Below are 25,584 nucleotides of genomic sequence, written 5' to 3'. Positions count from 1 at the left end.
CTCTCAAATTCGTCAGGGCACCCAATTTCCTCACTTTTAGGCAGATCACACTAGCGAACTCCTAACTCCTCGGCCTGACCAAATTCGCCAGCGATCAGATGAACTTCGTCGTTGTCGCTAGCAAATGCATCAGCTGTACTGGAGATTTCCAAAGGCTTCACTCAAAGCGGGTTCTGTGTATGGGTTTGAGTAGGTCATCACTTCGGAAGAAAAGCCTCCCCATTTCACATTATGGTTTTCTTATGACTCAAATAAGAAGAAAAAGAAACTATGAAAATGAAAGTCTTCACATCAATTTCTTCAAAGGTCGTACCAGTTTCATCGTCAAATTCTTCGCTTGAAGAACTCCATTTTTAGGGGTCATCTTCCATGTGTTAAACTAAATCTTCAAGGACTCTTTCTCTTGTGTATACTCAGAAACACATTAGTTCCTCAACATATTTGTCTTCAATAATCCAAAACCACTAAGGGGGCACTTGATGCACTTACAGGCATCGAGTTGCCTTAGAAATACTAGATGTGGGCGGTGGGTGGGATTGAAAAATTAATCCGATCGGGGGGCTTCGAGGCACCCTCATGTCCCCTGCAGGGAGAATGCACGGAGGAGGAGGTTTCTGGGCTTGGTTTTTCATCTTAATTGCCAACCTCTCCTAGCTGATTGGTTACGTGCTTATTCCTCATAGTAGAGTTCGGATCTGAGATCCCCTTAAACAGGGTTCCATCGGTCGAGCTCGTAAAAGGAGCGTAAAGCTCCAAGCAGGTTTCCTGGTCGCGCTTTGTCACCTCATAGGGGAGCACGATTTAGGATCTGGCGGGCCCTTAAATGGATCGTTGGTGAGAGCCGTTGATGCGCCTACGGTGTCGAGGGAATTCTGATCACCGATTGGCGAGGCCATCGACCCTTGGCGATCCAACAGTGAGCTCTCAATGAAAGCACCAATGTGAGTGTCAAAGCTGGCAGACCTCGGGTAGGGGGCCCGAATTGTTAGTTTGGATCGATGGGTAACAAGAGAAAGAACGCACGATGTTTACCTAGGTTCGGGCCCTACATCCTGCTCTTGCTTATATTATGGATGTATCGGAGTACAGAGTTGATCTACCTTGAGATCGTGAGTTGTGGTTTAAACCCTAGGGATATGATGAAGATGAATGTATGAATGGTCTAAACGGACTAAACCCTCTAGTTTATATAGGCACCAGGGGTATCTTGGGTTACACATGGTCTATTTCCATCTAAGGATTTACATGCCGGATCTAATCAGATATGCTTGAAGTACATGCCATGTATTTGGTCGCCGCACATTGAAGGCCTCTAGAGTCCTTCCTCAATAATGGGCTGGTGGTTCGGCCCATACATTAGTTCAGCCGGGCTAGGACCCTGATAGGGATGAACTAGTCTCTCAATTACTTAGCAACAATCTCCGAGGAATATGAATTTAGGTATCGATTACAACTCAATTGCAAGATAGTGGCTAGGGTTCATGCGAGATGGGGAATGGGGTAGGTAGCTGCACTGCCGGGTGCCTGATCCTCTAGATGCCCTTCTCTTCCCAGTGATGCCGTTAAGTAGTAGGTGGAAGCAATTGGGCCGCGGTGACCCAGTCCGGCCCGCTGACTCGTGGGTTGGCCATGCCTGGTCGCTTGGCCCGTGCATCGCTGGCCACCTGAGTCCTTGTGGATGGTCCCGCCTTGTCAGGGATGCTGACATCCCCCTCTTCTTGACGTGCGGCTTACCCCCAAGCCGCCGCATGGGGAAAACTAACGCGAAGCACCTCCTTGTCCTCCCAGGTTATGATGGTGGCTCCAGAACAGCGCACCTGAACTTGCTCGATGACGGAGCTGCGACGAGCGTGCCAGCGGGATTGCAGCACTTCCACAGGAACAACAAGATCATCAGTACTCAGAGGCAGAGTAGGCTCGACTGGTGTATCTGAGTGTAGGGCTCGCTGGAGTTGCGAGACGTGAAACACCGGGTGTTAGTGTCAAAACCGGCGGATCTCGGGTAGCGGGTCCCGAACTATGCGTCTAAGGCTAATGGTAACAAGAGGTAGGGGACACGATGTTTTACCCAGGTTCGGGCCCTCTCGATGGAGGCAATACCCTACTTCCTGCTTGATTGATCTTGATGATATGAGTATTACAAGAGTTGATCTACCACGAGATCGTAGAGGCTAAACCCTAGAAGCTAGCCTATGATTATGATTGTTCTTGTCCTACAGACTAAACCCTCCAGTTTATATAGAAACCGGAGGGGCTAGGGTTACACAGAGTCGGTTACAGAGAAAGAGATCTATATATCCGAATTGCCAAGCTTGCCTTCCACGCAAAGGAGAGTCCCATCCGGACATGGGCGAAGTCTTCAATCTTGTATCTTCATAGTCCAACAGTCCGACAAAACTATATAGTACGGCTGTCCAAGGACCCCTTAATCTAGGACTCCCTCAGTAGCCCCCGAACCAGGCTTCAATGACAATGAGTCTGGCACGCACATTGTCTTCAGCATTGCAAGGCGGCTTCTTCTCCAAATTCTCCAAAGTACCTATCGTAACGCATAGTGTCCAGCTTCCCATTAATGTTGCATTCCTCTGCTTCTGTGCTTTAATAATGGCTTTCTCCACGTGTCGAGCGAATACGAGAAGTCGAGGCATTTTTACATTTGCCACCCTGACCATGTAAGTAAAGCGTCTACTTAAAGAGACGGGGATCCTCATATCCAAATCACACCATCTCCTCCCAGCGAGTATCCATCAGAGCGCGCCCGAAAAAATCCATACCACCATGGCCGGCTGTCGTGGCTCCTCCTCTCGTTCTCGTAGCACTAGGCCAGGCGATTGGGAGAAATGTTCTGTCCCCCACAGCCGACTAGTAGAGTTGCAGACCAAGGGGTTTCTTCCGCCTGCGTACATGGTCCCCATCCGAGATGGACTAGCCACATATAATGGCGGGGAGCAAGCGGAGAGTTCTCCAAACCCATCCAAGGGGGAGAGGGTATGCTTTGTCCCCTATTTGCTGAGGGGACTCGAATTTCCAATCCATCCTTTCCTCCGCGGGCTCCTGGAGTTCTACGGCCTCCATCTGCATACCTTTACCCCAGCCTCCATACTGCATATCGCAGGCTACGTTGCCTTCTGCGAGCTATTTCTGGGTTGCGAAGCTCATTTCAAGCTGTGGAAGAGGCTATTCTGCCTCGTACCCCGCACTAGGGAGGGGTCGGTATATCAAGTGGGCAGAGCCAAAATGTGGTGCATCGCCGGGACCGGATACCTATCCGGCACCCCCAAGAAGACATCCGAAGACTGGCTTTTGGAGTGGTTCTATATGGAGGATGTCCCTCTTTCGGACCCTATTCGGAAGGGCCTTCCTGAGTTTCTAAATGCCCCGTTGAAGAAACACCACAGCTGGCGCCCCCGGAGCCCCCAGGAGGAAGATAACAGAGAGATCCTTTTCCTGATGAACAGGATAAAGACGCTGGCCAAATCAGGGCTGACAATAATTGAGGTTATGTCCATATGTATAATGCGGGGAGTGCAGCCACTTCAATATCGAGGGAAACCCATGTGGCACTTCAATAGGGAAGACGATGCCACCCGCTATGGCCGCAAAGGTCCGGACGCCCCTACCGCTCTGGCAAAGATATTGTTCGATTTGTACAAAGGAGAAGAAGAGGAGTTCATCCGTATCAAGCCACGGGATGGATTCTCCATGTACAAGCCCCCAAGCTAGGTGAGCGGCTACCTTTTGTTCCAGTCTTTCCCGCATTCTTTAGCATAAATATTTACCTTGCCAATTCATAGCAGGAACTGCGAAAAGCTATGAGGGAGGTTCACAGCCCGTCTCCACAGCCAGAGGACCCCGACCGGGCCCTCGACCCCGAACTCGAAGAAGATCCGGACACATTTGTGGAGCTCGTCGACCGGACATTTTATCAGTTAAGCTGTGATGGTGCGTTGGTGGCCATCATAGTTGATTATCCTGGCTTGCTCCCTGTATCACAGGTAAGCAAGACCGGAGTCCCAACTTCCAAAAAGTAATCCCTCTTCGTGCCTTACCCACCGCACATGTATTGCGTTTTACAGGGAAGGCCATCGGGACGCCATGCCGAACCCGCGGTGACTCATCAACAAGGGGCACCGAAGCCGGGTAGGCTTAAAAGGAAGGCGGTCAGGACCGAGACGCCATTGCAAAGGTATGTTTAAAAACCTGCCACATAACTATCATCGTTAGAATGTAACAATGTCCATTGTCCTCTGGCAGAAAAAGCGCTCGCCGGACTATATCCGGAGAGCCTGCCAGCCACGCCTCCACCAGCCGGACTCCGAGGCCGGACTCAAGGACGGAGGTCGACACAGACGATCCTCCTACAGAGGATGCGGATAGATTCTCTGCTACAAACTCCGAAGTGGAGAGCGCCATGAATCATAGGCGCCGACGGGCCACACTACGCGACCCTAATTTCTCCGAAGAGGCGTTCAATGCCTTCAACTCAGGGGACGCATACATCCGGGCTGCTCAAGGTGGCCTTGCCAGTGCCACGGACCAGTACGTAAAGGATATACGGCTAAGAAAATTTGATAAGTATGTATATCAGTAGCCCCTGAGACTTGAAACAGTTGGCACAACTGATTTAAGGATCCTCATGTGCATAGGTTCTGACAGAGAAGAATACCCAGTTGTCTAAAGAGATGGAGGAGTGCAAAGCCCAACTGCGGGCCGCAATTGCCGTAATGGAGGAGTCTACGAAGGCCCCATCTGGTAATACTTGTTTTGATCGAAAATAATGCCATGGCATGTACCAGTTTAGTATTCAGCATGAATGCAAATCTAACAATAGATTCTGCAGACAATCCCGGAGGCAATCCGGAGATCATGCCAGAGGATGAGCAACATGTTCGGCGACAGGTAAAGGCTGGCGAGCGTGTGCTTACAAAGGTTATAAAGGAGAAAAATACTCTCCAGGACGGGAACACCCGACTGGACGTCGAATTAAAGGATGTTCGGCCCCATCTTGCTGACTCCGTAAAGGAGAATAAGAGGCTTCGACGCGGCATATTCAGTAAGTGCTCTAACGAACCACTATAAAGTTCGGCAAAGAAGCGTGCTAACAGAATTATGTCTGTAGGCATGCTGACAGGTCGTCCCGAAGAGGAGATGCCCGGATCTGCAGGTGATCTTTTGCAGGAGCTCTCACAACTACATGAACAAGTTCAGCAGGTGATGCAGGGCATTGCCCAAGCCTCGTGGCCATCCGCCTCCCTGCCAGGAGGCATGGGGGAGCTTGTGGAGATACTCGAGGGAGCACGGCGGTGCTTCCAATTATGGAAGATATCGGCCTGCCGACAAGGTGCGAGGGAAGCTTGGGCCATGGTGAAGACGCGATATACCAAGGCTGACCCGAACCACATGGCCGAGGTCGGACCTGTAGGATCAGATGGAAAAGAGATCCCTGTAAGTCTGGTATATGACCAGGTAGCATTAGCCGCTAAGTATTCCCAACAGGACTGTAGGCTAGACAGCCTGTTGGATGGTATATAAGAAGAATTTAGTCAGTCTAAGTGACTTTTGTACTTCGAAGGACATATTTGTCCCTAGCCGGATTGTAAATCATTTGTCTTAGCGTACCTTTTCGCTTCAACCTCTGGACCCGACAGTCCGGAGTGTATCCAAATACCTACTCGGTTATGTGAAAACCGGGGTACGCGTGGAAACCAGGCGTAGGGGTCATAAGTGCTTGAACAGACAAGTACCCTACTAGCTATGTTATATTACATGGGTAGTAAGAAACATCTTCCAGGGAGAATAGTTCCGTTAAGGGTTCCTTTCCCTGGGTGTGCATGCATTAACGTGCATGTCCGAACTGCGAAAAAATGACGCAGGATATAATCATCTGGGGGCATGTTTTGAAATAGGTAAAAGACATCTTTTGTTCACCGACCGAATATTCCCTTAAGAACGCTAGCTTTCGGCTTCACCCAGTCTGAGGTACACATCCGGCTGACCCGGCAGTAACAATCGCAGAGGTGCTCCCCTTATGCCCTAGCCGAATTAATGGGAATGTAGGGCATAAACACAAGAGCCAGGCAACCCATCTTGGCCAAAACTTATGTCATATCGATGCATATAGTGGTGAAAAAAGTCACATATGGGGAAATGACGCATATGTGGTGGGCATAAAGCCCAGAAGATAATTACATTTAGCTTCTATATAAGAAGCCCCCGGGTATATTAAGCGCGCATAGCGCGGCGGGAGTGTGCGGTCAAAGCATACTTGAAGCTTTTAAGGCTATATATAAGAAGGGGAGAGAGAGGATATAATCTAAAAAGGGAGACGGAGGTAAAGAGACAAACACAGAGTTCGGCACTAGGCGTAGAATCTTCGGAGTCTGGCCACGTTCCATGGGTTCGGCTCGAGTCGATTATCTGATGCATCACGCAGGCGGTACGCACCTCCGGTGAGAACTTTGTCAATGATGAAGGGACCCTCCCATTTGGGCTTGAGCTTGTCCTTTTTCTTCTCTGGTAGGCGTAGAACGAGTTCGCCAATGTTATAAGTTTTGGCTCGTACTTCTTTGCTTTAATACCTTCGAGCCTGCTGTTGATAGAATGTGGAACAGGCCTTTGCGACGTCACGCTCCTCCTCCAGGGCATCTAAGTTGTCCTGCCGATCCATCTCGGCTTCTCTCTCTTTGTACATGCGCACTCTAGGTGAGTCATGGATGATATCGCAAGGTAGCACTGCCTCTGCGTCGTACACCATAAAAAATGGTGTGCATTTGGTTGTGCGATTTGGCGTGGTCCATAGCCCCCATAGTATGAAGTCGAGCTCCTCAACCCAGTGCGTATCTGATTCCTTCAAGGATCGCACTAGTCTGGGTTTAATGCCGCTCATAATAAGACCATTTGCTTGTTCGACTTGACCATTTGTTTGGGGTAGATAGACGGAGGCATAATCCAGTTTTATGCCCATTTTGTTGCACCAGATTTTCACCTCGTCGGCTGTGAAGTTTGAGTCGTTATCGGTGATGATGCTGTGGGGGACACCGTAGCGGTGTACGACCTCGGATATAAAGTCTATCACTGGTCCGGACTCGGCCGTTTTAACTGGTTTGGCTTCTATCCATTTGGTGAATTTATCAACCATGACCAACAAGTATTTCTTCTTATGGCTTCCTCCTTTAAGGGGTCCAACCATATCGAGCCCCTAGACCGCAAAGGGCCAAGTTATGGGGATTTTTTGGAGGGCGGTAGGTGGCATATGTCTTTGATTTGCAAAAGGCTGGCAACCGACGCAATGTTGGACAAGGTCCTGTGCGTCTGCCCGGGTTGTCGGCCAGTAGAAACCTGTACGGAAGGCCTTGCTTACTAGCGCCCGAGCTGCAGCATGGTGGCCGCTGAGTCCGGCATGAATTTCGGCCAAAAGCTGCCGCCCTTCCTCTTCGGAGATGCACCTTTGGAGCACTCCGGTCGCGCTTTTCTTATAAAGCTCTCCCTCGTGGACTTTGTAGGCTTTAGAGCGTCGCACAATGCAACGTGCCTCATTTTAGTCCTCCGGGAGTTCCTGCCTATTTAAGTAGGCTAAGAAGGGTTCTGTCCACGGGGCGATGACCGCCATAATTGCGTGGGCCGAAGGTGTTATTTCGGTGGCGGAGCCTCTGATTACGTCAGATTGTTCAGGATCTGGGGTTGTATGCGGATCTGGACTGGTGTTGCCGGTCTCCCCTTCCTATACCATGGATGGCTTGAACATCCTTTCCAAAAAGATATTAGGTGGGATGGGGTCGCATTTAGCGCCGATGCAGGCAAGGATATCTCTCGCTTGATTGTTTTCTCGAACCACATGGTGGAATTTGGGCCCCTCGAACCGAGCTGACATTTTGAGAACGGAGTTGCGGTAGGCCGCCATTTTCGGGTCCTTGGCGTCAAAGTCTCCATTTATTTGAGATATTGCGAGATTTGAATCCCCACGTACTTCTAGGCGTTGAATGCCCATGGAGACTGCCATCCGAAGACCGTGCAACAATGCATCATATTCGGCTGCATTGTTGGAATCTGTGTATAATATCTGTAATACGTATTGAACTGTATCTCCGGTGGGGGATGTCAGGACGACGCCAGCCCCTAGACCAGCTAGCATCTTAGAGCTGTCAAAGTGCATGATCCAATGGGAGTACGTGACGTACTCTTTAGGGAGTTCGGCTTCTGTCCATTCGGCGATGAAGTCAGCCAGTACTTGCGACTTAATGGCTCGCTGTGGTTTTTATGTTATGTCAAACGGGGGGAGCTCGATAGCCCATTTAGCAATCCGGCCCGTGGCATCGCGGTTATTTATTATGTCATTGAGTGGTACTTCGGAGGCCACCGTGATTGAACACTCTTGAAAGTAGTGTCGTAGTTTTCAGGATGCCATGAAGATCGCGTATGCTATCTTTTTATAATGTGGGTACCGTGACTTGCATGGAGTGAGGACAGTGGATACATAGTATACCGACTTTTGAAGTAGGAATTTATGTCCATCTGTCTCTCGTTTGACGACGAGCACTGCGCTTACAACCTGGTGTGTTGCAGCTATATATAGCAACATGGGTTCGTTGACATTTGGTGCTGCCATGATTGGATTGGTGGCCAAGAGGGCTTTTATTTCCTCCAGCCCGACCGTAGCCGCATCCGTCCACTCGAAGTGTTCGGTGCATCGAAGAAGGCGATAAAGAGGTAGTGCCTTTTCTCCTAATCAGGAGATAAAGCGGCTTAAGGCGGCCACGCATCTAGTTAATTTCTGGATTTGCTTGAGGTCTATTGGGGTAGCCAAATGTGACAGAGCTCGGATTTTAGCCGGGTTTGCTTCGATTCCTCTATTGGAAACAATAAAGCCCAAGAGCTTTCCGGACGGTACGCCAAAAACGCATTTTTCCGGGTTGAGCTTGATGTCATATGTTCGGAGATTGTCGAACGTAAGCCTCAAGTCGTCTATTAATGATTCGACGTGTCTGGTTTTGATGACCACATCATCTACATATGCCTCCATTGTTTTGCCGATTTGTGTTGCCAGGCATGTATGAATCATGCGTTGATAGGTTGCACCGGCATTTTTGAGCCCGAAAGGCATGGTGTTAAAATAGAAGGGGTCGTATGGAGTGATAAATGTCGTTGCGGCTTGATCGGACTCCGCCATATTGATTTGATGGTATTCGGAGTATGCGTCGAGGAAACACAATGAGTCGTGTCCTGCGGTGGTGTCGATGATTTGATCGATGCAGGGGAGGGGGAAGGGATCCTTGGGTTAAGCCTTATTGAGGTCCTTGAAATCGACGCATAGGCGCCAGGATTTGTCCTTCTTTGGTACCATCACCAGGTTTGCTAGCCAGTCCAGATGTTTAATTTCTCTAATGAATCCGGCCTCGAGTAGCTTGGCTCGCTCTTCTCCCATGGCTTGTCGCTTGGGTTCTGAAAAGCGCCGAAGAGTCTGCTTGACCGGCTTGTATCCCTTTAGTATGTTTAGGCTATGCTCGGCCAACCTGCGTGGGATACCTGGCATATCCGAGGGATGCCAGGCGAAGATGTCCCAATTATCGTGCAAGAACTCTCGTAGTGCGGCATCTATTGTGGGGTTCAGTTGTGCCCCAATTGATGCTGTTTTTGTAGGGTCCGTTGGGTGGACCTGGAATTTTACTATTTCGTCTGCTGGTTTGAAAGAAGTGGACTTGGGTCGTTTGTCGAGTATCACGTTGTCCCTGTCCACTGTGGAGCGTAGCGCAGTTAACTCTTCGGCCGCGAGGGCTTCGGATAATGCCTCCAGGGCTAGTGCGGCGGTTTTATTTTCGGCGCGGAGTGCTATGTCCGGATCACTGGCTAGAGTGATGATTCCATTGGGCCCCGGCATCTTAAGCTTCATGTACCCATAATGGGGTATAGCTTGGAAGCTTGTGAATGCATCCCGCCCCAAAAGGGCGTGGTATCCACTGTTAAACAGGGCCACTTGGAATGTGATTTCTTCGGACCTATAATTCTCCGGCGTGCCGAATACCACATCCAGTGTTATTTTTCCCGCGCATCATGCCTCCCGACTAAGGATGCTCTGAAGGTCGTGCTGCTTTGCTCAATGTGGCTCTTATCTATTTCCATTTTGTTAAGAGTTTCCTCATAGATGAGGTTTAATCCGCTGCCGCCATCCATGAGCACTTTAGTAAGCCGGAAGCCGTCCACAATTGGACTAAGGACCAAAGCGGTTGGTGAGTTGGACTGTTCGGGATTGAGGTTCGTCGCTGGCATTGAAGGTTATGGCCGTATCGTTCCACGGGTTTATTGATGCGACGTGGCAGACTTCGACGAGGCTGCGGAGCGCTCACTTGCGCCTATTGTTTGAGGCGAAAGTCTCGAAGACTGTCAGTATTGTATTGTTATTTTCTACGGGATGGTGATTGTTGATGAGAAGGTCCTCGCTGCTCTTGGCCACCTGCCGGAGTATCCAACATGCTCTAAGGCTGTGGGTTGGTATGATGCCCGGTGTGTTGTGAATTTTGCATGGCCTATTGAGCCATCCCTCCAGTACGGTTCCACGCCCTATAAAGGCCTTTGGCTCCTTTGTAATTGGGTTGGGTGACTTGCGAGAGCGCACCCTTTTAGTTCGGACGAGGGGTTTAGTTAGGGACGGAGGATCCCAGAATTTTGATTGGGTTTTCCAGGCGCTTTCCATCGCACAGTATTTCTGTACTATGGCCGCCAAGTCGGCAAAGTGTGCTATGTCACGGCGACTTATGGCGTTGAGAATTCCCTTGTCCGTGCAATTTTTGCAAAATAATGAGATTGCGTCTTCCTCATGACAGTTCTTAACCTTGCTCATTACAAGGAGGAATCTGGCCCAGAAGTGGTGTATTGTCTCTTGGGGCTCTTGTCTAATGTGGGAAAGATCACTTGTGTCTGGGTGGGTGGGTAGACTTAAGTCCACATCCTGACCCAATCTGAGACCCAGGGGCAAAGGAGCTCCCGAGCTTGGTAGCTCGGGCTCCAGGATGTTGCCCAATATTTGTGGCCCATTGCCCGATTCTAAGTTCGGAGCCTGGGCCATGTCCTCCCGTAGACAGGTATCCGGCTCGGGGAGCTTGGGAATCCGGACATAGTTCATCCTCAAAATAGAGGAAGAATCGCTGTTTTGTTCCTCCACTACCGCTATCTGATGGGTAACCAGCGGAGAGTTAATCTCCCTTTGGTCGGGTTTAAGCCCGATCCGATCATAGTCCGTAGTGACTCCCAGGGTAGCGATGCGATCCAAGAGCTCGTTCAGGAAGGAGAGGTCCATTGGATCCATCCACTCGGTGAATTACGAGCTGACGTGGAGGCTATTCTTAATGACCTGAGAAGTCATAGTCGGCGTGGCAGCCGAACGGGCGGCCATGACGAAACCGCCCAGCCGGAGAGTTTGGCCTATAGTCAGGGACCCTCCAGAGGTGATGTTGTTCTTGACAACAAGGCGAGCCATCAAGCCCTATCGCGACGGCATAGTGGAACTCTCAATGAAAGCACCAACATTGGTGTCAAAACCGGCGGATCTCGGGTAGGGGGTCCCGAACTGTGCGTCTAAGGCTAATGGTAACAGGAGGCAGGGGACACGATGTTTTACCCAGGTTTGGGCCCTCTCGATGGAGGTAATACCCTACTTCCTGCTTGATTGATCTTGATGATATGAGTATTACAAGAGTTGATCTACCACGAGATCGTAGAGGCTAAACCCTAGAAGCTAGCCTATGATTATGATTGTTCTTGTCCTACAGACTAAACCCTCCAGTTTATATAGACACCGGAGGGGGCTAGGGTTACACAAAGTCGGTTACAGAGAAAGAGATCTACATATCTGAATTGCCAAGCTTGCCTTCCACGCAAAGGAGAGTCCCATCCGGACACGGGACGAAGTCTTCAATCTTGTATCTTCATAGTCCAACAGTCCGGCCAAAGTATATAGTCTGGCTGTCCGAGGACCCCTTAATCCAGGACTCCCTCAACAGGTGCACCGATGCCGTAGCTAGTAACTTGAGTTCATACGCCACCTCGTTGATTTTCTTGATGATAGGAAACGGCCTGAAGAACTTGAAAGAGAGCTTGTGGTTTGCCCGTGGAGCAACGGAGGTTTGAATGTATGGTTGCAGCTTGAGGAAGACTTGATTGCCCACTTGGAATTCTCGGAACGATCTCTTTTTATCTGCCTGAGACTTCATGCACTGTCGCGCCCTGTTGAGGTGTTGTTGTACCAGGTCCTGCACCACTCGGCGTTCTTCTATCCATGCTTGGAGAGAAGGCACCGAGGTACTGGGCGGTGTGGTGATGCCCCAATGCCGAGGCTCATGGCCATACAGTGCCTTGAAAGGCGACATGCCAATTGCCGAGTGTGGGGAGGTATTGTACCAAAATTGTGTCAGGGCGATCCAGAGACTCCAGCGGCGAGGCCAAACTTGAGTGAAACAGCGGTGGAAGGTTTCTAAGCATTTATTTACCCATTCCGTTTGACCGTCTGTCTGTGGGTGGTTGGCAGTGCTCATTCTGAGCTCTGTGCCTGCGTACCAGAACAGTTCACGCCAAAAATGGCTGGTAAACACTGGGTCCCTATTCGAGATGATGGCTCCGGGAAACCCATGCAACTTGTAGATCTGAGACATGTAGACTTGCACCACTTTAGCTGCTGTGTAGGGGTGGGCGAGAGGAGCAAAGTGAGCAAAGTGAGTCCTCTTATCCACCAACACAAGTATGTAGTTGAACTTCCTGGACTGTGGTAGGCCGACGATAAAATCCATAGTTATGAGATCCCATGGCTGTTGAGGAATTGGGAGTGGTACCAACAGACCTGGAGATGTGGCACAGTCTGGTTTGGCTTGTTGGCAAACTTGGCAGCATGCGACGTGGTGCTTGATGTGAGCTTTCATTTTGGGCCATGAAAAAAGATGACAGATGCGCTTGTATGTCACAGGGAATCCCGAGTGACCGCCCAAAGCACTGTCGTGGAAGGCGGTTATGATTCAAAGTTGTGGTGTTGTGGACCCCCCGAGCCAAATTCGGTCACGAAAGCGCAAAATTCCTTGCTGGAGTGAGAATCTCTTCTTGGGATCGTCCCGAACAGCCAACTGCTCCAAAAGACGTTGAGCTTGAGGATTCCAATGGTAGTTGGTGATGATGTCGTCGAGCCACGCTGGCTGACAAGAAGTGACAGCAGCTAGCATCTCCTTCGACTCTGCTCGTGACAGTGCGTTGGCCGCTGAATTTTCCACTCCTTTTTTGTACTTGATGCAGTAACGCAAACCCAACAGCTTGGTGAAGGCCTTTTGCTGCCAGGGTGTAGTCAATCGTTGTTCCTCCAGGTGGACTAGGCTGCATTGATCTGTGAAGATAACGAACTCGGCATGTTGCAGGTACGGATGCCATTGATCAACAGCAACGATGATAGCTAGATATTCCTTTTCATAAGTAGACAACCCTTGATATCACGGACAGAGCGCCTTGCTCATGAAGGCAATTGGGTGACCCCCCCCCCCTGTTGGAGGACTACCCCAACCCCCTTGTCGCTGGCGTCTGTCTCGACCATGAACTGTTTGGAGAAATCCGGAAGTGCCAAAATTGGAGTTGTGATCAGGTGTTGCTTCAGGGTTTGGAATGTTGTTTCTATGACCGAAGACCATACGAATGGAGTCCCTTTTTTCAATAGATTGAACAGGGGTCGCGTGATCACGCCGAAGTGGCGCACAAATCGACGATAGTAGCCTGCGAGTCCCAAAAAACTCTGGACACCTTTGACATTTGTGGGGGATTGCCAATCCGCGACGGCCCATATCTTACTGGGCTCTGTAGCTACCCCTTGTGGATTGATGACATGCCCCAAATAGGAGAGCTGTTGCTGGCCGAACACACACTTAGATGCCTTGACTTTCCATTGATCCTTGCGCAGCAATGTCAGCACCTCCGTGAGACCCTCTTGGTGCTGCTCCCAGGTTTTACTCAAGACTAAGATGTCATCAAAGAAGAGAATCACACACTTTCTGTTGACAGGCTTGAGAGTGGTATGCATCGCGCCGTTGAAAGTACTCGGTCCCCCTGCCAGCCCAAAGGATACAACCTTGTACTCGAACTGCCCAAAATGGGTTTGGAAAGCCGTCTTGGACTCATCACCTTCTGCAATCCTAATCTGGTGGTATCCTGCGCGCAGGTCAAGTCTCGAGAACCACTGTGCGCCCTGTAGCTCATCCAATAATTCCTTGATGACCGAGATCGGAAACTTGGCTACACACATGAGCGCGTTGAGGTGCCGATAATCAATGCATAGGCGCCATGTACCATCCTTCTTCTTGACCAGAATAGCCGGGGATGAGAAGGGACTATTGCTAGCCTGAATCAATCCTGCTTTGAGAAGATCGGCCACTTGCCGTTCAGTTTCATCCTTATGCTCGGGTTTGTGTCTGTAGGGCCTGATGCTAAATGGTTGTGCGCCGGGTAGCAGGGGAATGTGGTGATCACAGGATCTTTTTGGCGGCAACCCTTCCGGTGTTCCAAACACGTCAACAAAGTCGTCCAAAATTTGCTGCAAACAAGCTGGAGGTGGTGTGGCCTCGGCTTCGTTGCTGGTAATAACATAGAGATGCACCACGTGAGTAATAGCATTGTTCTTGCACAATCCCTTAAGTTGCACGCTATTGATGAGGAAGCAGGTCGAGGACATGGCTTCGTGCCCTTGCAGACTGACGGTGCCGATCGGCGATTGGAATTCCAGGTGCTTGGCGCGCCAGTACACTGTCACCGTACTATGGGCTTCGAGCCAGTTCCATACCCAGGATGGTGTCATACACGCCCAAGTGCAGCACCTTCAGGTCTGTGATGAATTCGTGCCCTTGGGAGCACCACACACAACTGGGCACAACTACAGAGCAGAGCATCTCTCTGCCGTCGGTGACCCGCACGCGATAAGCGCGCGGAAGTGGTTATGCGCATGTCAACTAGTTTGCCAACGCAGAGTCGATGAAGGAATTCGTGCTGCCAGAGTCGACTAGCATGAGCACTTCCCGGCCTTGTATCCAAGCGCAAAGTTGAAAAGCCTTGGCAGAGACCCCGCCCGAGATGGCAGACTTGGAGATGGCCATCACCGTGTCATCCGGCGGAGGCAGTTGCATGTCGATGGTGTTGTCGAGGCCGAAAAGTTCGAGGAGTTCCTCGACGACTTGGAGTTGGACCGAGGTGGGGCACACGTGGTTGTGGCCCCACCTCTCGCCACACTTGAAGCAGAGGTCGCGGGCGCGGCGATACTCTTGTAGCGTCTTCAGTTTTGCTGAGTCCGCGTGCGTGGCGTCCGTGTCGCGACAATCGGTGGTGCCCGCGGAAGTCGCTGGCCGGGACAGGGGTGGTGGTAGCGGCAGTGGCGTGCCCGGCTACTGGATCGGTTCGGGTGGTCGGGGAAGAGACCCGAACGTGCCCTTCGCCACCTCCTCCTGCAGCAAGGCGAAGGTGCACATTGTATCCAAGTCGAGTGGCCACTGGACAAGTACCACTGCTCGGATATCCGTCCTCATTCCCTCCACAAATCGAGTGAGAAAGTAGTAAGGATGAATCAAATCAGAGTAGGCCAAACCTGGCATATCTATCGAACGCGATCGAGTGTACTCGGCGCATCTTCTTGAAAAATCGGTAGGGTGGTCATTTTTCGCCTACAATCATATTCAATTCGATCTTACCTATGGGAATGAAAAAACAATAAATAGTTTGCCTAGCTACTCTGTTACATTTGGTTTTTGCACCAAGGGCACAAAGGGTCATCGTATCCTATCCCATATACCTAAATAGTTGATCCCACTAACTTCAAATTTCTCAACATGCAACTATGCCACCTCGTCATGCCACATGCATGAGAAAACACTTATATTAACATGCATTATGCATGTTACTCATATTCAATTTCCAATAACTTCAATTCTCTCAACATGCATCTATGCCACCTGGCCATGCCACCATGCAAGGGAAAACACCCATATTAACATGCACTATGCATGCTACTCATATCAAGAAATATTCTACAACTATAGAATAATCAAATGCAATAAAGTTTATTTTAGTTTCAGTTCACATATTGTTAGTCTAAATTCTAATGTTCCATACACCCAATTCTCACTGAAATAGTTGAGACATATTCCCGCCACAATGCGCGGGTATAATCTCTAGTTTTGCATATGGTTGGGACAAAAAAAACTTCAAATAGTTCACCTAAGTTTTTGGCTGCAATTGGTCTTTGCGGCAAGGATGCAACGGGTCATCTAGTCTTAGCTTGAAATAAAAAGAACTCCAATCCAGGGGTGACTCTAGTGGAACAAAACATCAATCCCCATAAGCACGGCCTCTCACCGTTGCCTTTATACTACATAACGTCTACAATTATCTCGAGAAGCATAACATAATGAATTAGAACCAGGTTCAACTACCCATGTGCACGATAAACTACTGCAAGTCAGATTGAACACGGATTCTAAATCAATCAACCGAGGCATGCTGGGATAAGTAAACCAAGGGAATATATATCAGGAAATAAAATCAGGCCATGCCATGAATAGGCATCGAGCACCACTGAAAGCATTGTCAAAATAGGGGTAAATAGCATGGAGTACATTAAAAGTGGTTAAACATGCATGACCATGACTAGATTCTATGCACTTCCCTAATCAATTGGGATATCAAGTTTGTAATTTTCTGACTAAAAATGAATTAATTATGATTTATGCATGCTTTAAATGATGAAATCAATTTTAATCAAGTGAAAGAAATTAAAGTGTCAAAAGTGCAAACTAATGACTATTTTGAAAATTACTCATTTTTATGAACATGATACATCAATAACTCGTCATTTTGGGAGTTATAGCTGAAGTGATATGGATTCCAAAAGTTTTTGAAGTGAAACTCATTTTTGTGCCATGGCAGATTTGCAAATTGGTGTCATGGGGGAGCCAACAACGAAATTGGTTGCACCGACAACGTTTTTCTCTGAAAGATTTCCATAGGAAATCCGGCGCATTTTGCCTCCGCCGCATTACGCAAGTGTGATGTGTTGAACATTTGTTGAATGATTACCGTCAATGGGGTCCACATGTCGTGCCACTAAATAATCGGGGTTAGCATTAAACTTAAACAACTGCTAAGATAATGGTCAAGGATTTGGATATCATAGGGCTCGGTTAAACCAAAAGGTATGCAATGCAAGAGGGGGAGGAGGGGGTGCTGGATCTGGATCGGGGAGACGTCTCTGGAGACAATTAGAGACTACTGCAACCAGTTCTTTCTCATATTCCAACAAATAATCTTGCTATCCTGGTAGTGGCACCTCCAAAAGACATCCTCATTTGTAATTTCTGTCAGCTTGACTGATCAGTTTGCCACAAGAATGGATAGGGAAACAGTTCCTGACGGGAACAGGGTTAATCGTTCAATTCGCAGATTAAAAATAAATAACAGCCCAGAGGGCAATGACACATACATATAAAATTTCCTAGGTTGAAGCAAGAAAGGTGTAGTTTATGACTAGCTGCAGCCCAAGAACAAGACACTCCCATTTCCCTTCCATTCCCTCTCACTCTGAAGAACCTCGGTACGTGTCAATCTTGCCAGCTCCAGGGTTAAAAATAGCAAGAATAACAAGAGCTCCTAGTAGTATCAGCATCATCCCCAGTGAGTTCATCAGCATCGCTTCTGTGGAGAAGCGCCCGATCATTTTTGCACTCTGCATGAAGATTGACTTCTCCAGAAGTCCAGTCACGCTTGTGGCGATGGCAAGAACATAGAGAAATACACCCAAGAACACATGCCAGGGGAGCAGGGACGCTCTGTCGCTTCTCGATCCTCCAGGGTACCAGAAGGTCAAAAAACCAGCAGCCCACTGTGGAGAATCCATGACGGGGAGGAGAATAAATTATATAAGACCTCTTTATCTCTAAACAATTTAGTAACGAAAACATCATGACTGCACATGAGATACCATCTCTTCTCTACCTGCAAGCTGAAGATGATGATGCAAGAAAGGCCCAACCAGGAGTGGAGTGTGTACAAGTGGTCAATTTCTTTTTCATCGTGGAACTTCCAGACAGCCCAGAGGCCAACTAGACTCAAAAACATGGCAAGGAACTGCAATGTAATGTGTACTAACTTCTTCAGTTTCTTGGTTCCTGGCACTGTCTTGTACGCCAAAAGAGCTGCATGAAGCACCATATCAACAAGAATTTATAAGATGTACACCCGATACAAATTAAATAACTGAATTCAACTCTAATGGTCTGGTCCCCAAACCTGGTCTTGGGGTTGTATCTGCTAGGTGTCAATTCAGATTTTACTATTCAAACAAATGAGACTACTTACTTTGGAGTTTCAGTCTATCCGAATCTGGCTACGAATTGGATTGGGTTTCAGACATAAATAGGTAAAGTATGCTATTAGTTTTGCTTTGCGGTGTTTCCTTATATTTCAGAAGTATACTATGTGACCAAACTTGGTTAGAATCATTTCCAGCATGCCGAGAATCCATATCATTAGCTACATAACATACTTTCTACATATAATTAACCAAGATATAAGATACAATGACAGCTTAGTCTAGTTGGAATACTATGGAACGGTATGTATTTCATACATCTAAAATATTATGCACATGCCAGAAATAGCCAAAGCAACACATTTGGCATGAAATTGAGTGAGTCCATACAAAAAAATATATGCCACAATAACAAGGCTGTTCTGAAACCAAAGTGTTTTCGTCGATATCACTGACCTTCGCCATTCAGGACTACCAATCCAATCAGCATTAGCACAGGGTGTACCTGAAAAGATGCACATTAGTATCACAAGAAGATGAGATCAATATACACAATAATAATATCTAGTGAACATAATTATAATCACCAACTTTGGTATTGCATGCAAAACCACAAACGCATAAACAATATGGTTGGTTATTGGTTGACAAAGTGACATGTTACAAGGCTGGATGTCGCGGCAGTGTTGCTGACAAATGGCATGCACTGAATCCTTGTCTGATGGTCTTAATAGACAAACATGACTGAAATAATCCAACTTTCATTCTGAGTGCACAGATAATGTGCACAACTACACATAGATGTGTACAAATGCAGCTATAGGATGTATGTTCCCTCCCAGCCAATATCCCATGTGGAGAATTACTACGTGAAACGCAAGCAGCAGCACAAAAATATAAAAAGAATTCTAGTACCAACTGATTTGTAAAATCAATCCCTCCAAAGAAATATCACCCTGTTTTCCTGAAATCTTGTCATTTAAAGCTTATTGTTGAGATTAATGAATTGTCAAATGACACACAAAAGATATGTGACACAGAGGTAAACCCTACACTCAAGCACCCACCATTGCATGTCAAATCCACAATCTTTTTTTCACGGAAAGACTGATGTTTCAAAATGGAATGAACCGGAAACATTCCCCTTTTTTTGCTCAGAGACTTGTCCATCAGATCACATGGCATGCAGCACAGCACCTCCCATGTAACACTCCTAAAATGATGGATGATCTGGCTGCATGAATTTGAGAAGTGAAGTACACAAAGAGTAATTTTTTCCAAGCAGATGTTTTCTTGTCTATTTCTCAGTTGAATGTCAACTGATAAAAAACAATGTTTCAAAAGAATTCCGACTTGCCATTCTACACACGGACGTTCAAATTTTCAGTCATTCATTATGCGAGTGTAAGCCCTGCACATCCCAGACACCACAAATACTATCCAAAAAATTGTTAATTTCTACCGAAAGGGTTAGAAACTAAGTCTTAGTGACCACTAGTCATAAATGAACCTATTGTCCCAATCATAGTGCCACATCCCCGTCCACCGTCCTGAAGTAGACAGACATCAGAGGCTTACCCTCTTCAATCGCTCCTCTCTCTTCTCTAGCAACTCTCATCCCCTACTTCAAATCCCTTAGCTGCATGCGGTTCACCTGTGAGAACCATAGCTGGTGCCTCACAATTGGTATTAGTCGCCGCGATTGGTTCCATCTGCCTCGCTAATCCTCTCAATAGAACGGTAAAATTCCACGATGAAGGGTGTGGAATTGCTTCAATGAATCCACCCAAAATCACAAGCAGGGTTTGTTTGATGTAAAGACACGTTGCGACAGCGCCGTCGAAGGCTGCCGCTCCCACGGCTTGGACCAGTTAGCCACCGCTACTATGGGGGAAAGCACCAACCAACTTTAGTCATCCACGGCGACACTGCTCGCCAAGTTTGACCACAAGACCACTAAACTCGACAATAAGAAACTCATCACCACCCAGAAGAGCATGGATGAGATTCATGATAAGGAAGCAATGCTCCGAGGCGACGCCGGCAATGTCCACGGCAGCTCCCACACTCACGCCGACCCAAGCGGCTCCTCTTTGACGTTTGGGTGGTCCCTCGTTTGGCGAATCAACCGCCATACTAGAGATGCCAGATGGAGTGCCACCACGTACCGGGTTCATCACGGCGCCAGGCTCAACCTCAAGATGGAGTCGAAACATGCCACGTCGATGTTCCGGGGCGCGGGCAAGTTTAGAGCATGAGCGACCATGGGAGCATCAGCTCGAGCGGGATCGACCGTGAGATCACGACCACAACCACTGTGTCAAGTTGCCGAAGCACGACTTTCCTCGGTTCTCCGGTGACAACCCCCGTATGTGGATCGATCTCGCTCACACTTACTTTGACATGTGTCAAGTTCCTACTCATCAATGGGTGTCTACCACAACCTTGTATTTGGATGGTGGGTGTCTTCCACAACCTTGTATTTCGATGGCCATGTGGCACTGTTGTGGAAGGCATTCAAACGGCCCCACCGAGCTTGGCTTTGGGAGGAATTCAATTTTGCTACTCCCTCCGATCCATATTACTTGTCGCTCAAATGGATGTATCTAGACGTATTTCAGTGCTAGATACATCCGTTTGAGCGACAAGTAATATGGATCAGAGGGAGTATTGAACATGGCCTTGGGAGGAATTCAATTTTGCTATTGAACAGGAATTTGGCCAGGAGGAATATGACACTTAGATGTCACGCGACTGCAGTTTAGGCGAACACATTCAATTGCGGAATACAGAACAGCTTTCGAGTCACCAATAGACCACCTGATCGCTTTTGATCCCACTCTTAACACAGAAGTTTTTTGTGTCCTAGTTTGTTCTCAGCCTCAAGGATTATATCAGGGCTGCAGTCTGATTTCAGACATCTACGAGTGTAACGCGTGCCGTGGAGCTTGCTCGGATTCAGGAAGAATAGCTGGACTCACACAGCCCTCGTGCACGCACTTGGCCAAGCAAATGCAACAGGTAGCTCCGTAGCTGTTCCCAATACTGTAGCCCCTGTTCCTCCTCCTCAGTGGCAACAACGCAAGACAACTGATGATTTTGTTAGAATCGCTAGCTTCTCTAGCTGTCACCCAGGACTCTCACTAAAGAGATGTGCTTTGCTTCACACAGAAAGAGCTACTACTAGTGGGATACTTTATTTGCTACAAGCCTGCCTATAACATATGGCGTGCCTCTCCTTATATATAGGCCTACAGTAACCGCCATTGCTACAGTAATATGGCTCATAGCTAGTTCATCTACTGCACAACTCATACCCAAGTAGATGAAAACTCATATAAAGTTAGGATAACTATTGAGTGATGACATATGCCATGACATCATATTCTTCTTGGCTAAAGTTTCATGATGTCCCTCAACATCCAACTCAATTTGACCTCTTCCTTCTCATGCATGTTATCCTGGGATCGTCTACGTCTTTTCGTACTGCATGATCATAGCTACCGCATACGACATCCCCTTTGACGAATTCACACACATTTTCTCGTGGACACAACTAACACGAGAACTCTGTTCTTGTGGACACAACTAACACGAGAACTCTGTTCTTGTGGACACAACAAGCACAAGAACCATGTTGCCTTGTAGATGGCTAGATGCATCTATTAGAAGTTATCTCAGTAGACACAGCTAACACGAAAATTCAGCTTCTTGTGGACGCAACTAACATAAGAACTATCTTGTATTCACGCAGCTAACATAAGAACTATCTTGTATTCTTGTGGACACAAGTGACACAAGATCTTGATCACACGCGCGATTTTGTGGACACATCTAGCACAAGAACCGCACACACAACTAATAGGGAATTACCAGGAGCACTACCTCCTGTTGCCGGCGACACACCTTACAGGGCAACATCTTGATCAATCAGAACAAGGCTGGTTCATCTTCGCACATGTTGAATTGCCTTCTTTGTTTGCTTGCAGTTGGCACTTGGGATCTTGCATGCGCCATCAAAAACGAGGTTAATTCGCTCCTCTTTGAACTACTCTTACTCTCATATGAGACATGGCTACTACCTCAAGCGGAGACCCTATATATACTCAGGTACCAAGTACCATCAACCATGGAGAAGCAAAGGAACAAGGCCAAACCATGGCGGAAGAGGAGCAAGGAAAGAATGAAGGGGAAGGATCTATTGCTCACTGTCCGAAAGTCCGGACAAAGCCAGACGAAAATGCTCTCTTGACACTTGTCCGTCTTTCCACGTCCGGCCCCACTCGGGCACCTACCCGGACATCTGGCCCCTGCAGCAACCTCTTTGACGCCAGCTAGCCATCCACAGATCAGCTATCGTGCCCGGATGTCCGGCTAACTGTCCAGTCGTCCAGCCCGAGCCCAGACCCTGCCTGCGTGCAGCCCGACACAAGTGGTCATGTATCCCTCTTGTCCGCCCCTATCTCATCTTGTACTATAAATAGTCTTCCCCTACCTCCTCTCTAGGGTTAGCAAAGTGCAATTAAACACATTGAGAGAGCTTTGCTCCTTGTACCTCCTCCTAGAGGAACAAGTCCATCTTGGAGAAGGATCTATCTTGATCTCAAGACCTCCATCTTGGAGAAGGATCTCTCTAGATCATCAAGCCCTCATCTCCACTTGTGGATTTGGGAAGAACTACCCTAGCTACTCTCTCTCTTAGTTGATTGCGGATTGTGCGGTACTTGTGTAGATTTGCTTAAAGAGGGCATGTGTGATTGGATCTTGTCTTTGAGTGCTTGTTCCCCTTGTGTTCTTGTTTATTCCTCTTGATCCATCTCCATGTGTGAAAGATTGGGCCACCTGCGGCTTTGCCCTACATCAATATCTCACTCAACCTAATACACGTGGCTCTGATACTGATTGTTAGAATCACAAAGCTTCTCTAGATGTCACCTAGGACTCTCTCTAAAGAGATGTGCTTGCTTCACACACACAAAGAGCTACTACCGTAGGAAGCTTTATCAGATATCTCAATTTTTACAAGCTTGCACATACGGGGTGCCTCTCCTTATAGAGAGGATTTAGGTCGGTGCTACAGTAACCGGCATTGCTACAGTAGTACAGCTCGGAGCTAGTTCATCTATCGCACAACTCATACACAAGTAGATGACAACTCATATATAGTTAGGAATAACTATATAATATAGTTAGGAATAACTATATATACCGTGACATCGTATTGTTCTTGGCCAAGGTTTCATGATGTCCCTCAAGATCAACTCAATTTGACTTCTTCCTTCTCATGCAAGCATCTCGTTGGTATATGATAAGATTAACTGTAACAGATTTTGCTCAGGGACGACAACTAAACAGATTTCAGACAAGCCAATGGACTCTGTTTCCATTGTGGTGACAAGTACAGCAAGGAGCATCAATGCAAAAATGCAACTTCTAACAATCAAGTGAGAGAACATGGGGAAATACACAATAAAGATGCAGTTCAGGCCTTAGAACTGTTCTTAACCTTATGGAGGAGAATGTTGTCAGTTGTCAGTAAATGCAGTCTCAGGAGCTGAGGCAGCAGAAACAGTACGTCCCAGTGATCAAATCATGTTCATGCTAGTTGATTCTAGAATCAGCCACAGCTTTATTGATGCATATTTTATAGCGTGATGCATTGTCCCTGTAACCTGCACCTGCAGTTCAGGTTATGGTTGCAAATCGACAGCTGATGCAGTCAGTGCAACTGGTGCAGAACTTCAATTGGTGGACACAAGGCACTACTATCAGTACTACAATGCAAGTGCTTTGACTCGGGGTATATGCCGCTGTGTTGGGCATGGACTTGTGACGCCCCCGATTTAATCGTACACTAATCATACACGCAAATGTGTACGATCAAGATCAGGGACTCACGGGAAGATATCACAGCACAACTCTAAAACATAAATAAGTCATACAAGCATCATAATACAAGCCAGGGGCCTCGAGGGCTCGAATACAAGTGCTCGATCATAGACGAGTCAGCGGAAGCCACAATATCTGAGTACAGACATAAGTTAAACAAGTTGCCATAAGATGGCTAGCACAAACTGGGATACAGATCAAAAGAGGCACATGCCTCCTGCCTGGGATCCTCCTAACTACTCCTGGTCGTCCTCAGCGGGCAGCACGTAGTAGTAGGCACCTCCAGTGTAGTAGGGGTCGTCGTCGACGGTGGCGTCTGGCTCCAGGGCTCCAGCATCTGGTTGCGACAACCAGGTAGAAGGGAAAAGGGAAAAGAGGGAGAAAAGCAACCGTGAGTACTCATCCAAAGTACTCGCAAGCAAGGAGCTACACTACATATGCATGGGTATATGTGTAAGGAGGCCATATCGGTGGACTGAACTGCAGAATGCCAGAAGAAGAGGGGGATAGCTAATCCTGTCGAAGACTACGCTTCTGGTAGCCTCCGTCTTGCAGCATATAGAAGAGAGTAGATTGTAGTCCTCCAAGTAGCATCTCCAAGTAGCATCTCCAAGTAGCATCTCCAAGTAGCATCGCATAGCATAAACCTACCCGGCGATCCTCTCCTCGTCGCCCTGCGGAAAAGCGATCACCGGGTTGTCTGTGGAACTTTGAAGGGTGTGTTTTATTAAGTATCCGGTTCTAGTTGTCATAAGGTCAAGGTACAACTCCAAGTCGTCCTGTTACCGAAGATCACGGCTATTCGAATAGATTAACTTCCCTGCAGGGGTGCACCACATAACCCAACACGCTCGATCCCATTTGGCCGGACACACTTTCCTGGGTCATGCCCGGCCTCGGAAGATCAACACGTCGCAGCCCCACCTAGGCAAAACAGAGAGGTCAGCACGCCGGTCTAAACCTAAGCGCGCAGGGGTCTGGGCCCATCGCCCTGAGCACACTTGCACGTTGCGTGGGCGGCCGAAAGCAGACCTAGCCTAGTGGCGTTCCAGTCCAATTCGGCGCGCGCCGCTCCGCCGCTGACGTCTGAAGTGCTTCGGCTGATACCACGACGTCGGGATACCCATAACTACTCCCACGTAGATGGTTAGTGCGTATAGGCTCGTAGCCGACTCAGATCAAATACCAAGGTCTCGTTAAGCGTGTTAAGTATCCGCGAACGCCGAACAGGGCCAGGCCCACCTGTCTCCTAGGTGGTCTCAACCTGCCCTGTCGCTCCGCCACAAAGTAACAGTCGAGGGCCGTCGGGAACCCAGGCCCACCTCTATCGGGATGGAGCCACCTGTCCTTTCAGCCCCCTCATCAGAATCACTTGCGGGTACTCA

The 25,584-nt window shown here is 48.2% G+C and overlaps 1 protein-coding gene across 1 annotated transcript in view; it reads right to left on the bottom strand.

Annotated features, from left to right (window-relative positions):
• Positions 1–17,326: 17,326 nt before the first annotated feature.
• LOC119337633 (probable transmembrane ascorbate ferrireductase 2) overlaps positions 17,327–25,584 on the bottom strand; it is a 29,883-nt gene continuing 21,625 nt past the window's right edge. The window contains exons 2-4 of the mRNA XM_037609801.1: positions 18,767–18,815; positions 17,995–18,194; positions 17,327–17,881 (exon numbers count right to left, since the gene is read on the bottom strand). Of these exons, the coding sequence (XP_037465698.1) occupies positions 17,576–17,881; positions 17,995–18,194; positions 18,767–18,815 (555 nt within the window). The 3' untranslated portion in view covers positions 17,327–17,575. The remainder of the gene's footprint in view (positions 17,882–17,994; positions 18,195–18,766; positions 18,816–25,584) is intronic.

Source organism: Triticum dicoccoides, chromosome 7B (genome assembly GCF_002162155.2).
Source record: "Triticum dicoccoides isolate Atlit2015 ecotype Zavitan chromosome 7B, WEW_v2.0, whole genome shotgun sequence".
NCBI classification, from domain to species: domain Eukaryota; kingdom Viridiplantae; phylum Streptophyta; class Magnoliopsida; order Poales; family Poaceae; genus Triticum; species Triticum dicoccoides.
Note: the sequence above shows the minus strand (reverse complement) of the source record. Positions and strands in the feature narration are given on the sequence as shown.